The sequence below is a fragment of the Bos taurus genome, chromosome 26 (assembly GCF_002263795.3).
Source record: "Bos taurus isolate L1 Dominette 01449 registration number 42190680 breed Hereford chromosome 26, ARS-UCD2.0, whole genome shotgun sequence".
NCBI classification, from domain to species: domain Eukaryota; kingdom Metazoa; phylum Chordata; class Mammalia; order Artiodactyla; family Bovidae; genus Bos; species Bos taurus.
Window position 1 is genome coordinate 10,338,557 of NC_037353.1, and position 17,967 is coordinate 10,356,523.

Genomic DNA, 17,967 nt, shown 5'->3' on the forward strand with positions numbered 1-17,967 from the left:
CTTCTTTTTTTTTTTTTTTTTTTAAGGCGGGCTGCGCCGTAGGGCCCGGGGTGTCCCGTGCGGGGCGCGCTCCGACAGAGAAAGAAAACAGGCTCAGCGGCGCGGGGAGGTCTCCTGCTGAGCCGGAGCGGCGTGCGGCCCGCCACATGCAGCCCCTCACCACGCGCCGCCACCACACACCGTGCACCCAGACGCAGCCCGCTTCAGCGAGACCTGGGGCGAGATTCCAAATCCACTTTTTCTCTTTTTCATTCCACAGAATGACTTGAGACTCATCCATGTTTGCTCACTTTTATTACTGAGTAGAATTCTATTAAATGGATAGAGAAATAGTTTGTTTATGACACTCTCTTAGTGAGAGTACCTTTATGATAATTTAAGTCAAATCAGGAAGAAATACTCCAACATTGTTTGTTTTTTTTCTCTTATATTTTCTTTTAATATCCTAGATTCTTTGCTTTATACATTAATTTTAGTGTCAGCTTGTTAACTTTTACCAAAGAGTTTGATAAAATTTGTTACTGGAATCTATTGAATATATAGAAAAAATTGAGATAGTTGACATCTTAATAATACTAAAATAATCTCAACATCAAGGAAATATAAAATGTTCCTCTTTTTTGTTCCCCTGTTTAACAACTAAAAATCAATACCAATCATAAACAAGAAAATCTCTTTGGGAGTTGTAGAATCCAGCACCTCATTACAAGAGACCCAAGAAAAGTCTAAGCCACCTCTATATGGGCTGTGGAACCAGCAGAAGCCTTTGAAACTGTTGCTGTTGTTCAGTCACTAACACAACTATTCACAGCTGCAACTGAGAAAACCTGCGGGATGCTGATGTGGATCGGCACCTATCGATGAGAAGAATTTTGCAGAAGTCCAGCCATCTGGAAGGGATTCTAGCACATCACTGGAGAAAAAAATTACAAGTTTTAAAGCACTGATGAAGATCCTGGTGTACCAGTGCTCTGCCAGTACTGTACTGTTCACATACAATTTTCTTAAGATTGTAGTGAAGTGAAAGTTGCTCAGTTGTGTCCGACTCTTTGCCACTCCATGGACTATACAGTCCATGGAATTCTCCAGGCCAAAATACTGGAGTGGGTAGCCTTTCCCTTCTCCAGGGGATATTCCAAACCCAGGGATTGAACCCAGGTCTCCTGCATTGCAGGTGGATTCTTTACCAACTGAGCACAAGGGAAGCCCTTAAGATGGTAGTTCAGTTCAGTTCAGTCATTCAGTCGTGTCCGACTCTTTGCAACCCCATGAATCGCAGCACGCCAGGCCTCCCTGTCCATCACCAACTCCTGGAGTTCACACACACTCATGTCCATCAAGTCGGTAATGCCATCCAGCCATCTCATCCTCTGTCGTCCTCTTCTCCTCCTCCCCCAATCTCTCCCAGCATCAGAGTCTTTTCCAATGAGTCAGCTCTTCGCATGAGGTGGCCAAAGTACTGGAGTTTCAGCTTTAGCATCAGTCCTTCCAAAGAACACCCAGCACTGATCTCCTTTAGAATGGACTGGTTGGATTTCCTTGCAGTCCAAGGGACTCTCAAGAGTCTTCTCCAACACCACAGTTCAAAAGCATCAATTCTTCAGCGCTCAGCTTTCTTCACAGTCCAACTCTCACATCCATACATGACCACTGGAAAAACCATAGCCTTGACTAGACAGACCTTTGTTGGCAAAGTAATGTCTCTGCTTTTGAATATGCTATCTAGGGTGGTCATAACTTTCCTTCCAAGGAGTAAGTGTCTTTTAATTTCATGGCTGCAATCACCATCTGCAGTGATTTTGGAGCCCCCCAAAATTAATTCTGACACTGTTTCCACTGTTTCCCCATCTATTTCCCATAGAGTGATGGGACCGGATGCCATGATCTTTGTTTTCTGAATGTTGAGCTTTAAACCAACTTTTTTCACTGTCCTCTTTCACTTTCATCAAGATGCTTTATAGTTCCTCTTCACTTTCTGCCATAAGGGTAGTGTCATCTGCATATCTGAGGTTATTGATATTTCTCCCGACAAACTTGATTCCAGCTTGTGCTTCTTCCAGCCCAGCGTTTCTCATGATGTACTCAGCATATAAGTTAAATAAGCAGGGTGACAATATACAGCCTTGACGTACTCCTTTTCCTGTTTGGAACCAGTCTGTTGTTCCATGTTCAGTTCTAACTGTTGCTTCCTGACCTGCATATAGGTTTCTCAAGAGGCAGGTCAGGTGGTCTGGTATTCCCATCTCTTGAAGAATTTTCCCACAGTTTATTGTGATCCACACAGTCAAAGGCTTTGGCATAGTCAACAAAGCAGAAATAGATGTTTTTCTGGAACTCTCTTGCTTTTTCCATGATCCAGCAGATGTTGGCAATTTGATCTCTGGTTCCTCTGCCTTTTCTAAAACCAGCTTGAACATCAGGAGGTTCATGGTTCACGTACTGCTGAAGCCTGGCTTGGAGAATTTTGAACATTACCTTACTAGCATGTGAGATGAGTGCAATTGTGCGGTAGTTTGAGCATTCTTTGGCATGGCCTTTCTTCGGGATTTGAATGAAAACTGAACTTTCCAGTCCTGTGGCCACTGCTGAGTTTTCCAAATTTGTTGGCATATTGAGTCAACACTTTCACAGCATGATCTTTTAGGATATGAAATAACTCAACTGGAATTCCATCACCTCCACTAGCTTTGTTTGTAGTGATGCTTTCTAAGGCCCACTTGACTTCACATTCCAGGATGTCTGGCTCTAAGTGAGTGATCACACCACCGTGATTATCTTGGTTGTGAAGATCTTTTTTGTACAGTTCTTCTCATATTAAATGTTCAAAACATAATAAAATACCATCTCAATACGTAAATAGATAAAATTTCATTCTGTTTACATGTGCAATATTTGGCATTAGTTATTTCTTAACTTAGGCAAAGCAACCATGTAAAGCTTGTGATAAAAATTATTTTGCTCTCAAATTTTGAAAATTATTCCAGTGGGACATATTGACTTGTTTTAATATATATATGTGATTCTTTATGAGTTAAAGTGTTCCTACCCAAGTGTGAGAGAAGACTTGATAATTGCTAGGATTAAGAAAACCCAAAGAACAAGGAAGCAGGAGGCAGAATTTCAGCAGGTGATAAATCAAGAAGAATGAATCTCTAAGGATGTTTTCGAACTATATCCTTTTGCGGGTTTACCGCTTATGTAATATTTGACTTGTTATTTGGCAAATATTGGAGTTCACTGGAAATGCAGTGACTGTACGTTTTTGGGAAAGGTCACCCAAAACATACACATGTACACCTATCTATAACTATATCTATATATATAGAGAGAGACATATAGCAAGAGAAAGAAGGACGAAGAGAGCTAGGTTTTTCATTTACCTTCAAGAAACTAGAAGGCATTCACTTTGGTGACAGTGAGTATGACTCTCTGGTGTTATAAAGTTTATTTAATATACTTCAAAAGTAATGTATCTATGTGTGAAATTTATTTCTACCTTAAAAAATATAATTTTCCATTGAACTTTTAAACCTTGATTATATGTATATAGTTTTTTTCTAGGAGATTTCTTCTTTTTCTCCTTCTCTGGGGCTTGATTTCAATGATTTGGGAAAAGGAAAGAACAAGCAATGCTCTGAATGTGTAACAGGTACAAGCCATATGTCCACTGGGCTCTATCTCCTCACTGTGCAGTTTCTAACTTGAAATAAAACCTGACTGATTTTCAAATCAACATGGGTAGAATGGTACTCTGTTCACAATCTCTATGAGAAGTAGTAGGAGTTTGGAAAAATATTCAGTTTTTATTAACAATGTTTGTGGGGTCTTCTGGAAAAGCTCACTTATTTTAGCAATTCAAATGATATTCAAGGAATGTCTAGTGCTTATAGCTATCAAAAAAGACCAGCTTAGGTTCCTCACAGTCACCAGTCTTGATATCCTATGGACATCTTTCTCTTTGGTTCTCTCCCTCTCAGCTCTAATTGTTTCCTTCCCTCTGCCTTCTCTCCTAGGCTACCTCTACCATTAAAACCTGGAAGCTTTGAATTGAGCTCTATACAGCCTTGATCAAGAGAACATACACAAATTAATTTCTTTAGGAAAAAATAACCCTAATAAACCTTGAAGAGATTCATGTAGTGAATGAGATAGAATATTTATTTTAATTTCTGATAAAAGATAAAGGGACATAGGTAGCTCTTAAGAATAGTAAGGTCAGTCATTTTTAATTTTATTTTATCTGTTAGTACATATATGACTTCTAATAAGTGAAAGCCACTCAGTTGTGTCTGATTCTTTGCGACCCCATGGGCTATACAGTCCATGGAATTCTTCAGGCCAGAATACTGGAATGGGTAGCCTTTCCCTTCTCCAGGGGATCTTCCCAACCCAGGGACTGAACCCAGGTCCCCCCCATTGCAGGCAGATTCTTTACCAGCAGAGCCACAAGGGAATCCCACTTATTAGAAATCACTTACGGAGCTAACAAAAAGTTAGGTTTGAAAAGTGCTGCTAATAGTATGATTAATTTTCATTTATTGAGCAACAAATGCTTATTGAGCCAAGGTCTGAGCAGGATGCTCTGTAGCTACCTTGTTACCCAGCCATCCTTTTGTTTGACAAAGTCTAAACCCTTAGTTTACCTATGGGATTTTAAGAGCAAGCAAGCAAGCCCTGAGTTGACCTGAAGTGAAAGGGACTGAGAAATGCATGGGCAGTACAGGCAAGAGAGCAAGTAGAAAGAGTTAGTACCACTGAACTATCACTAGGTTGTAAGTTCCTTGAAGGCAGAGAACATGCCCTTCCTTCATGTTTTCCTTGGGCCACTTTTTTTTTTTTTTTTTGGTCAAATGATCATGTCAAGTTTAGAGCAGAAGACTGCAGCTGTGGAAACCTACAGCCATATTTGGCTATGATGTATTTGAACAGAGCCTAGGGGAAAATGTTAAGTCTGAAACTGAAAAAATTACATGGTTGCAAATGGAACACAATGGAGCATTTGCAAGGTAGGGGTGGGAGCAGGGGTATGTTAGTGCAGGCATCCCTTGGGAAAAGTATTCATTAGGAAAGGGGAAGAGTTGATGGTGATCTTTGCAATAGGAATGGAGAGGAATCAGAACACCTGAAGTTAAAAATAGAGCAGTGGTTATTGATTGTCGTATTTATCATGTGAGATACAGCAGGTGAACAAAAGAGCTATTAAGTAGGTCATCTTTGAATACAGATGTTTTAAAACAATAATATAAAAATTTATCTGTATTGTCAATGTTTGAGTAACATTTGGTCTGCCATTTTGAGGGGATTAAAGCAAGTTTTCACATACAAAAGAGACAGACATCCTTGTTTTATTTACAGTTTCAAGAAAGACAACCATTCTGAGTGTTAGCTTTCTCTCTCTTTTCTGACAGATGGCGTATCATTTTCTTAGGGCTGCTGGAGCAAAGTACTACAAGCGGGTTGCTTAAAATAGCAGAAAATTATTATCTTACATTTGTGGAATCTGAATCTAAAACCAAGGTGTTTGAAGGGCTATGCTCCTTCTGGAACATATAAAATCTTTCAATGTCTCTTCCTAGGTTTTGGTAGTTTGCCAGTAATCTCTTTTGCCCCTTGGCTTCCATTCTCTCTGCCTTCACATGGCCGTCTTCTTAGAAGAAGACCATTCATATGGGATTAAGGGTTCACCCTACTCCTGGATGGCCTCATCTTAACTTAAATTTCATCTGTAATAACTCTACTTCCAAATGCAGTGACATTCAGAGATATTGAGGACTTCAATATATCTATTTTGGGGGTGTCAGTGGGAGACCAACTCAAACCATAACTGATGGTAAATAGCAAATATCTACAAGGGTAGGTTGATATAAGGTCCTTTGGAGAACTAGAATCATGTACATAATTGAATAAATTACCAGAATAGCAGAAGTGTTATAAAAGTCTTCTAATTGACAAAGTGATGAGAAACAGGAGAACGATATGACAGAGAAGGTAATAAGTGAAAAATATGTGAATAAAAGAGCAAGGCAGCTCAATATCATGACTTCATGTTATATAGTAGTATTTACCACATAATGTAATAACTTTTTTCCCCTAATAGGTTGAAAATGTGGTGGCTACTTGTAACAGTGTGTTTCATCCACATGTCTGGAAATGCATTTTGTTTCCTTGGAAAAATTGCTAAGAACCCTGAAGCCAGTATGAATGTTGTAAGTTATTCATATCACTAATATTTTAAAAACACTTCCAAAGATATTAATGCTATTTGCTCTCATTAATTCTTTTAAAATATATTTTATTATGAAGTTTGAAATATTTCTTTACATAATATATGTTAACAATCAATAAGAAGTTTTATGATAAGAATCATAAAAATGGCCCAGTAAACTCATGAAGCTAATTTTTGTTTTTTTCCTCCATTCAGAGTCAGATGATTTCCTACTGGGGCTACCCAAGTGAGATGCATAAAGTTATAACTGCGGATGGTTATATCCTTCAGGTCTATCGGATTCCTCATGGAAAGAATAATGCTAATCATTTAGGTAGGACTGGCTGTTGTTCACTCACTAAGTCGTGCTCCACTCTTTTGCAACCCCATGGACTGTAGCCTGCCCGGGTCCTCTGTCCACGGAGTATCCTGGCAAGAATACTGATGTGGGTTGCCACTTCCTTCTCCAGGGGCTCTTCCCAACCGAGGGACTTAACCCACACCTCCTGTGTTGGCAGGCAGATTCTTTACCACTGAGTCACCAGGGAAGCTTGGGGGGACTGGAATGAGGGAAAAGATGAGTGTCTCGAATCTTGAATCAAATACGTTCCAGTCAAATTTATTCTAATTCTAAAACATGAGATTAAGTTATTCACAGGGAAAAAAAATCCTTGAACCACCTTGAACTTCTGAGATTAAGCTGAGGGTCTGAGTGACACCAGATTTACATTGGCTTCTATGATGTGAAGCACACTGGCCCACAATTTTAGTTTGTTGTGCTGGGTGGGAACTCAGAGTCCCTGAATAACAAATCCACTTAATTAACAGTATGCTGAATTTCTTTATAATATAATTTTTCAATAGCTTTTTGAGTTTAACTGGCATGCAACCAACTGCACCCAATTTAAAGTATACAGGTGCACATATTTTGTCATCTGAGAAAATATCACGGCAATTAAGATAACAATTTAAAAAATATTCACCTCACCAAGCAAACTTATTTAATTCTAGTCTTCCTATATTCATGTTTATCTAAGAATAAGGAGTGAGTTTATAAAGGTTTGAATAATTTTCTTCTTTAGGTCAGAGACCTGTTGTGTTTCTGCAGCATGGTCTTCTTGGATCAGCCACAAACTGGATTTCCAACCTGCCCAAGAACAGCCTGGGCTTCCTCCTGGCAGATGCTGGTTATGACGTGTGGCTGGGGAACAGCAGAGGAAACACCTGGGCCCAGGAACATTTATACTATTCACCAGACTCCCCGGAATTCTGGGCTTTCAGGTAAAGAAAGGGAGAATTAAAAATAAACATTGAGTTAAAAATCATCAGTATTCGCTGCTTTCAATCCACTAACAAATCACACTTTAAGTAGGAGGAGAAGGAAGTCCTTTGATGCTAATCTATCTTAGATTTTTCATACACCTCATTCCAAGGGTCGTTTTCCTCCTAACTGTGATCCCAGTGCCCACTATTACAAGATTCCCTGAATCTGCTTTTCCACAAGGATTGAGCAAAATGAGTAAGCAAGGAAATTTGTTGCCCTCAGAATTTCTAAAGGAACATCCACATGGATTTAAACCCAGCTGGGGTTCATGGACAACATCTCTCATCAGCAATAATGAAATGGAGGGGGAGACAATGAAATTCAGACACCATGGAGAGATTATCAAAGATTTTCTCTTACTGGCCTTCTGGTGCCTTACTTCTGGGAATTACTAGTGGAAGTGGAGAACAGAAGAGAAGTTGGTTGATGGAACTGAGAAACAAAAGCGCTCTAAAAATTCTAGGAACTGAAAGGAAGCTCATCTGTCCCAAGTGTAGTGAGGATGAGGAAGACCAAGAGGAGAGGAGACTAGAGATGCTGACAAGCCCGGATCAGGGCGGGCAGTGTAGGTCACAATGAGGGCCTTGGAGCTCGTTCTAAGTGTAAGAAGCCTCTGGAAAGTTTTAACAGGGAGGGGCATAGCCTGTTCTCATTTTCAAAAAATTATTCTGGATGACTTGTAAAGAATAAAATAGAGAAATTATTCACATTTCACGGTAGTGGAACACTAAATACAATTATTTAGTGTATTATTAAATCATTATTAAATCTGACAGTCAGACTCAGGGATGGAAGTAGTCCCCAACTACAAATACTATGGTGTTTCACATTGGATCAAATTGCAGCTACCATGCTGTGCTTTAGAAATAATGTCAGCTCTTTAAAGAAGTCACCCCCAAAGAGCCCTGACACTCAAATAGTCTATAAGCAGCAATATTTAGAGCATCCAGTTTTCTATTTTTCAAAGGAAGCTTTAGCTTAAATAGGTTTGACTTACAGAAATTATAACAAAGATGTGTATTTAGTTTATTTTGTATTTTTTACAGCTTTGATGAAATGGCTGAATATGACCTTCCATCTACAATTGATTTCATCTTAAGGAGAACAGGACAGAAGAAGCTACACTATGTTGGCCATTCCCAAGGCACCACCATTGGTAGGTAAAAGCAATTAGCAAATAGTGTAGTTCGTATAGATCCTTTACCAGTGGTCGTGCAGTTATGTTGGTCTTCATGCTTGCTAATTGCTTTCCATTCATTATATAATGCAATGCCTACAACAGCCCACTGATATAAGACCATTATTATTCCCATTGTATGTATCAGTTCAGTTCAGTTCAGTCACTCAGTCGTGTCCGACTGTCTGTGACCCCATGAATCACAGCATGCCAGGCCTCCCTGTCCATCACCAACTCCCGGAGTTCACTCAAACCCATGTCCATCGAGTCAGTGATGCCATCCAGCCATCTCATTCTCTGTCATCCCCTTCTCCTCCTGCCTCCGATCCCTCCCAGCATCAGGGTCTTTTCCAACGAGTTAACTCTTCGCATGAGGTGGCCAAAGTATTGGAGTTTCAGCCTCACCATCAGTCCTTCCAATGAACACCCAGGACTGATCTGCTTTAGGATGCACTGGTTGGATCTCCTTGCAGTCCAAGGGACTCTCAAGAGTCTTCTCCAACACCACATCAATTCTTCGGCGCTCAGCTTTCTTCACAGTCCAATTCTCACATCCATACATGACCACTGGAATAATCATAGCCTTGACTAGATGGACCTTTGTTGGCAAAGTAATATCTCTGTTTTGAATATGCTATCTAGGTTGGTCATAACTTTCCTTCCAAGGAATAAGCATCTTTTAATTTCATGGCTGCAGTCACCATCTGCAGTGATTTTGGAGCCCAAAAATAGGCAAGCAAATAGTGGGTGAAGAAATAGTTTGTGTAAGATAACATAGTTATCATAAGTAGGGTAGCTCAGATGCCAGGTCCAGAAATCTGACATCCAAACCAATGCTCTGAAACTTTGTACCACATGGTCTCTGGTCTCAGTTTATTTCATTCAGTCAATCCTATTTATGGGTCTCATATAAGATATCCTAAGGTTACAGCAAAAAAGTAAATAGTTTAAAATCTCTGTCTTTTTACTACGAATACTCTAGCAGGTGGAGGCAGAGAAAATGATAAGTAAATACATACGATGCTAGATAATGGTAGCATTTTCTATGAAGAGAAAAATAAATCATGGAGTCAGATTGGGGAGCGTCAGAGGGGTGCTTATGACTGACTCCTATGCTTTATTACAGAACATGTTGAACAAACTTAACCTTTTCTCAATGATACAGGGTTATACAATTATTGCACTTAGCTGAAATGCAGAAATGTCCTTAAGATTTATTGAGGTAAATAGAACCGCTTGTCCTGAAAGAAAATCACTCCAAGCTACTGGTCGTTTGACTATTTAAATTTTGAACATTTCCATTCTTCTTACTCACCAGTCGACAGTTTGTCATTGTGTCACCATACTCATAAATTTCAGGAAGTTGTTTCCGCCTTCTATTTTATATCTACCAGTCAATCTGCTGTGTACATGAAGTTTAGTGAAGTATCCTTGATGGAACTGCATCTACAATGGGATTAAGCTTGTTTTGAGAAATTACCTGTCCGACCCTATATGGACCTACTGACTCCCACTCAGTGTCAGTAATGCTGCTACTAATACTCTAGCAGGAGGAGACTGACTCTCCTTGTGAATGATTCCTGCGTGCTCTGGGTGACCTGCTGGCTCTTATCTTCAGAGTTAGGAAGCCAGATAAAGAACTCCTTAATCAACACAGTGCTATTGGAAAGAATGTTCTTCTTCCAGTGGGGTCAGTCTGGTATTTCTGAGTTGCATAAACCTGAAAAGTTTTTTTTTTTTTTTGCTTTATTTAAGTTTTGCACAAATCTGAAAAGTTTTGTTTCAAGCTGCTCTTAAGTCTAGTCAACATGTCATTATTAACAGTAAGGAGAGATTGTCCTATGAAATTCAACTGTAAAGAATTTAAGTTAATAATTGTTTGATTAGAACCCAGTCTATTTATATGGTACTGTTCATGAAAACAATTAAAAGTAGATAGGGGCTGAAAATATTGTATACAAATATTGGAATTATCTCAGCCACTCATTTATTAGGCATTACTATGTGACTAGTTCCTGGTAAATATTTTACACGATTCAACTTAATTATTTCCTAAACAACCTAAGGAAGTATTCATTATTATACCTGTTTTTAGATGAGGAAACTAAAACTTTTAGAATTTAGGTCTCTTTTCCAAGGTCACAAAGCTAATAAACCACAGAACTAAGTTTCAAACTCTGTTTCAACAACAGTTCAAATTTGTGCTTTAACCTTTCCACTTATATACCTTATTCATGTTAAATGTTAATTATCTCATTTTTATGAGATGAGATAAATTTAAACTGAACCAAACCTGTTGTAATATAAGTTATAATACTTTTATTACCACGTGATTATTCTAAAGTTGGCTTGTTTTCAAAAGTCAGATAAAAGAGTTAAATGTAACTTTTGAAAGTTCTAACCTCATGTCCAGGGCTTCCCAGGTAGCTCAGTGGTAAAAAATCTGCCTGCCAAATGGGAGATGTGAGTTAGATCCCTGGGTTGGGAAAATCCCATGGAGAAGGAAATGGCAGCCCACTCCAGTATTCTTGCTAGGGAAATCCCATGGACAGAGGAGCCTGCTGGGCTCCAGTATATGGGGTCGCAAGAGTCAGACACGAGTTAGCAACTAAACAACAATAGCAAACCTCATGTCCCCAGAGACTCTACGAAAATAAAATATACTAAAATCTGACCATTTTGTTGATTTCAGGTTGTCCCTTAGTAAGTCCAAAGTAATGATGTCCTACTTGTAAAGCTCATACACACACACACACACACACACACACACACACATCCCTACCTTTACACATATTCCTTGTTCTGTTTCAGGTTTTATCGCCTTTTCTACCAATCCCACATTGGCTGAAAAAATCAAAGTCTTCTATGCATTAGCCCCAGTTGCCACAGTGAAGTACACCAAGAGCCTGTTTAACAAACTTGCACTTATTCCTCACTTCCTCTTCAAGGTATGTGTTTCCCTTTACCCAGATCTAAGATATTGAATTGTTTGTGGATTTCAAAGTGATAGAAAGAGAAAAGAAATCTGGTGGACAATCATGTTTATATCCAAGAATGGAAACGAATGTGTTTATATTATATTTTGAATAGCACTCACCATGTTCGAATCCCCATTATAGTTTAAGAGATCCCCACTTTTTTTAATTCTCCATTTCTTTGTGTGCTAGCAACACCTGGGAGTGTTTTTGCTCCTTCATGGATGTTTCTTTACCAAGTATCCACACAAGTCTTCAAGGCTATGTTTCCACCCTCAGCATGGGGAAGAGGAGCTAAAAGCAACACAAAAGAATCAAATAAAATACTTCCTAGTATTTTATTAATAAAATACTACCTAGTCCATGAAAAGTGGGAAAGGAAGAACAGGAAAGAAAGGGAAGGGAAAGGAAAAGGAGAGAAAGCGTAAGATAGTGGTGAAGTAAAGCAAGAACTTGGAGAGCCCTCATCAAATACCCTTGGCTTTCCAAGTCTTATTCCTAAGAGGTCTTTACTCTTTAAATAGGGCTTTCATAGGGCAGTAGAATAGATTTCAATAAACTGTAGATATTATGTAGGCATATATGTTAGGGATTTAATAATCTTTCCTTTATCCAAAGTTTAATCACCAACTTCTCCCACCCACTGAAACCAACACACACACACACACACACACACACACACACACACACACGTACATTCCATTAGGAGAACAGTTTGCCTCAGGCTACAAAATTTAATGCTGCCATTGTCTTCTATGGTTGTGTGCTGTTCATTTTTTATTTTCACTCAGGTGTGTGCTGTTCATTTTTTTCTCACTAAACTAACACAGGTGTCTAAAACCTAAAAGATTTTTACCTGCAACTATATTTGTAAAACTTTTACTCAAAATGTAAAATTGTGTGATGACCCTGAATATATTTACAGGCTGCACTGATTCAGAACATGTTTATTTTTTACTTGTATTCAGAATTTCTGACAGGCAGTGTAGAGAGGGGTTTAAAAAAAGATAGTATTAGACCTTAAGTCTGAACCTTGAGGCTTGGATCAGGATTCTAGCTGCAATCCAGTTCTCACTAGACCAGATCCTGACTATTTATTAGCTTTCTGTTCTCCTGTATAAAATGGGGATGACAGAGTACAAACTACCAGTAATAAATAAATAAGTCACATGGATAAAATGTCCAGCAAAGAGAAAATGGTCAATACTTTATAATAGCTTTGCATGTGTATAATTTTGAAACTTTGTGTGTAATTTTGAAAATATGGAGTCACTAAGTTGTATAACTGAAACTAATATATTGTAAGTCAACTATACTTCAATAAAAAATGAATAAAATAAAATGGGGGTAACCAAGTGTCAACCTTCCTCAAGAATAATGAGGGTGAGTCCTTTCAATTATTAAGCTACCAAACCTCTTTGTCTTTTTAACCTTTTCATGAAAATATGGCTTGAAGTCATCCTTTTCCCTGCTGATTTTTTGTCATTTATTGCTGCATCTTGGAACTTTTTGATATTCTACAGTGTTGTTTTATGATTTAATCCCATAGCTCCTATTACCCTAACTAGACTGTACCTCTTTACACATTACAATTTTCATCAGCCAGTACAGTTCTCAATGCAACAAAAAATACCTAGTATTCATATCTGCCCTGCCCATTCCACATCTTTATCATTGGGATTCAATGAGAGAAAGTATTTAAACTTCCTAAGACAACATATAGAAATACTGAAACAGACATTATAATGTATATTTCTGTCAGTAAACTATACAAATTAAGAAGTCTTTTCTGCAGCTTGTTATTTGCAAATCTGTAATGATGCTTTTATTTTGCAGATTATATTTGGTGACAAAATGTTCTACCCACACACTTTTTTGGAACAATTTCTTGGTGTTGAAATGTGCTCCCGTGAGACACTGGATGTCCTTTGTAAGAATGCCTTGTTTGCCATTACTGGAGTTGACAATAAAAACTTCAACATGGTTTGTATGCCCTGAAATTTCTATTCTGATTATTTTGAGCAACACTCTTAATTCCTTGTCTTATCATCACTTAGGAATGGTACTTTATTAGAACCAGGAGTCACTTCAAAATTCTGTCCAATATGCAGATAAGCCCAAGAGAAGTCACAAGTCATGGCTCCTAGTTTTGTTGCCTCCAGGTCCCTTCCATAACCTCATTGTGCTCTGAAGTAAACAGCTTGTAGAAAAAATAAAAACAGAAAACTCGCTACTCACTTCTGATCACCTGAAAATTGTTGTGACATTTAAATTCTGTGAGGTGAGGTATGGAACCATGTTGTCAAGTTCCTCTGTAGGAAAAATACGTCTAGATATTGGATGAATATTATTTAAAATATTTTAATGCCGATAGTCAACCCTATAAACTTTCCAAAACTTCTTTCAGAGCAACTCTTTATGTAAGATCTTGTCCATACCCTTTACCTTCTATTTCATTTGCTTTGCACCAAGTGGATGCTTAAAAACACATACAACATAATGCAGTATTGCAAAGAAGTTAAAAATACGGATTCAGGTTAAAAGCATAATTCAGATCCTACCTTTGCAACACACTTGAACTCCTTCATTTTGATTCCTTATCCATGAAATGAGTCATTGTGAAGATTAAGTGAGCTAACATATGTAAAGTATGTACTGTGCTCAGATATGTCTGATTCTTTGCAGTCCCATGGACTGTAGCCAACCAGGTTCCTCTGTCCATAGAATCTCCCAGGCAAGAATACTGGAGTGGGTTGCCACTTTGTACCCCAGGGGATCTTCCTGACCCAGGATTGAATCTGTGTCTTGTGTCTCCTGCACTGACAGGCAGATTCTTTACCATTAGCGCCACCCAGGAAGCCCCAACATATGTAGATCATAGAACAAAACAATCTAGCTCAAAGTATATCGTATTTTTCATGTTTTATATTATACATTGACAACTCTTCTCACTCAAAATTGTTTAGTTTAGCTATACATCCTTGAAATTAGCCCATATAATCAGAGTTTGCAAGTCATAAAGTGATGTACAACTCTTTTGTTCATATCCTGCCAGTAATGCTGCTGGTAAAACTTGATATGGATCAGAAAAATTTAAGTCTTAGGTGTTTTCAAGAAACTGAACGTATATCTAAGTGTGTGTGTGTGCTTATGTGCTTGCTTTCTAGAGTCGCTTAGATGTGTATATAGCACATAATCCAGCAGGAACTTCTGTTCAAAACACCCTCCACTGGAGACAGGTATCATTTCAAGCTGTTAAAACTATTGTGGGCCTCAACCATCACCAATTTACCTAAAGCAAAGTCTTAAAATAGTCTGTCAAAGGTTCCTAGCAGGGAATTTTTCTGGCCTGGGACTACCAGGTGAAATTATCAATCCATGTGAATGAAAATCCTATAAAAGCACCTATGGGAGTTTTGGGTAGCAAGAAATAAATGGTTTTCACGACTTGAGTGGCAAGAAAAATTATTTAAAGGAGAGCTGCATTTAAACTTGAATAAATTGTTCTCTAGGATTAATAGTCTTCATTCTTGGAATGAGAAAAAATAAATAATATTTAAATTAAAAGTAAACTACTTGGAAATGTTGGTATGTTATTATCCACACAGCCAAGTAACTTTTTAAAATTTCTTAGTGTTTTTAATTTCTCTCCATTAGGCTGTTAAGTCTGGGAAATTCCAAGCTTTTGACTGGGGAGCCCCATATCAGAACCTAATGCATTATCATCAGGTAAGCATCTTAAGTAGTAGTTATTCACATTTTGAAAGACAAAGATATAAAAGGTTAAAGATGAAATTGCAATAACTTTACATGTATTTTCCAAAGTCAAGTTGTTGTCCAGACCTCAGAAGTCTGTCTAATGCCACCAGGGGTGATAAGTTCTGGAAGTTTCTTACTGCAGTCGTGTGGTACTTTGAGGGCAGCTGAATGAGCACAGACACTAGAGCGTGAAGGCTCTGGGGAAGAATTGGAAACCAGCAGCACCTCAGATGCTGCCTTTGTCCTCGGCTCTTAACACTAGTAACCAGAGACTCCATCCTGGGCGGGGAAGTGGGTGAAACACCCACTCCCAACTCCATGCTCCCTGCAACCAAGCCAAACACAACTCAGGATGGTGTCAGCTAACTGGGGAAGTGATGATGATTTAAGATCCAGAAGCTGGTCCTGGAAAACACTTCTAACATTGGCATATGAGTGAAGAAAAGTGGATTTATTCTCATGGGCATTCTCCACACTTTCCCCTTCTGTCCAACATATAAAGGAGCATAATAAAGTATTAAAATATTATGAAAAATACATATAATAAAACATTTCTTTGTGAATTGGCTATGACATAAGGGTAAAGAAATTTTAATGTATTAAATCAGAATTCTTGAGAATATCATCTTTAAAAACTAACAAAATTCTCTGTGAACAGTGGGAAAATTAGTAGTGATTTTCTTGTCCCATTGGTCTGCCTTTAAAATCTGTGCGAATGGTGATTTTTGTCAAAACAGGAAATGGGGCTACTGATAGATTTTCTAAGAATTTGAACCTATATTTAGTAAAAATCAGGCAAGTATTTAAAATACAACTCATTTAACAAACTGACTACCTTTCCAATGACTATACTAGGAAGTCAGACAAAGTAAACATAAATGACTCAGCCCATTTTGAGAAGCTTATACCTTTAGAACCTTTAAATTCTTAAGATTTAATTATGAAACTGAGTCATGCCACTTGTAACAACGATGGACCTTGACAATATTATGCTAAATGAAAGAAGTTATTCATACACAGATAAATATTATATGATCTCACTTAAACGTGGAATCTAAAACATGAAAAATCTGGAATTAATAGATACAAAAAACAGATTGGTGGTTGCTAGAGACATGGGCAAAATGGATGAAGGTGGTCAAAAGGTATGAACTTCCAGTCATAAAATGAGTAAGACCTGGAGATGCAATTACAGTGTGGAGACTACAGTTACTAATATTGCACTGTACGTTTGAAACTTGCCAAGACAGTAAATCTTAAAAGTTCTCTCTCTTTCTCTCTCTCCCACTCTCTCTCTCTCTCTATATATATATATATGTATATAGTATATATAATTATATATATATATATATTTTTTATAAAACCACACATGGTGTTAGATGTTAACTAGATTTTTTGTTGTCATCATTTCACAGTGTAGACATGTGGAATCATTGCTGTGCACCTGCAACAAATATAATGTTATTTATAAATTATCTCAATTTTTAAGTGATATCTGATTTACCCACTGAATAAGTATTGAGTTTAAAGTGAATTTACTTATGAAAATTCTGATTCTTTTCCTCTTGTGTTTTAGCCCACACCTCCCATCTACAATTTAACAGCCATGAATGTCCCAATTGCAGTATGGAGTGCTGACAATGACCTGTTGGCTGACCCTCAGGATGTTGACCTTCTGCTTTCAAAACTCTCTAATCTCATTTACCACAAGGAAATTCCAAATTACAATCACTTGGACTTTATCTGGGCAATGGATGCACCTCAAGAAGTTTACAATGAAATTGTTTCTTTGATGGCCGAAGACAAAAAGTAGTTCTGGATTTAGAGAATTTTTCATTTACTTTTTCCAAAATAGTTTCTTCTCGCTTACATGATTTCTGTACTGTTTGAAATGCAATGCTTCTTTCTGTAATGTTGACTTTCAAAATATATTAGCATCAACAAACTTTTCATTGGTCATTTTTAATTGAAAAAAAAAATGCTTTAAAATTATTTTTTCCCTTGGAAATGTATCTAGAAACTCTTGAGAGACCGTGAACTCAGAGAGGTGAAACTTCTCTTCCAACCCTCCCATTCAGGTTTCTTCTAAACTCCAGGTAGACAATGAGCCTTGAATCATGAGTGTTGCCAAGAGACAGTCCTGGGGTTGACTACTGATGCCTCTTCGGCACGCTTGGAGATTGAGTAGATTGTTTTCTATCATCTTCTGTTGCTAAAGCTTAGTCTCTTCATTTGTGCAGTGGGGCTATCACTTGCTCTTTTGACTGTTACACTCCATGAAAGGGCAAAGTAGACTGTAAGTTGACTTGAGGTCAGTTCACTTTCCCTTTCTAGGGAGAAAAAAACACAAGTAGGTTAGGAAGCAACTGGCAACCCGAGTTCAGGAAGTTGGGAGGTAAAGGATTTCTTACCCTCAATATTGTTGACATTTTGGGACAGATTTCTTTTTATTGTCCTGGGCATTCTGGGATATTTAGCACCATCCCTAGGCTCTACTGCCCAGATGCCTTGAATAGAGACCCTCCCT

At 38.1% G+C, this 17,967-nt stretch overlaps 1 protein-coding gene across 1 annotated transcript; it reads left to right on the forward strand.

Annotated features, from left to right (window-relative positions):
• Positions 1–3,351: 3,351 nt before the first annotated feature.
• On the forward strand, positions 3,352–17,385 carry LIPF (lipase F, gastric type; the record flags this gene model as incomplete). The annotated part of the gene is given in 10 exon segments (NM_174103.2): positions 3,352–3,415; positions 6,098–6,206; positions 6,422–6,539; positions 7,288–7,486; positions 8,576–8,685; positions 11,518–11,654; positions 13,518–13,664; positions 14,849–14,920; positions 15,339–15,410; positions 17,017–17,385. Coding segments are annotated over 9 exon segments (1,194 nt in total). The 5' UTR covers positions 3,352–3,415; positions 6,098–6,104.
• Between the last annotated feature and the right edge of the window lie 582 nt (positions 17,386–17,967).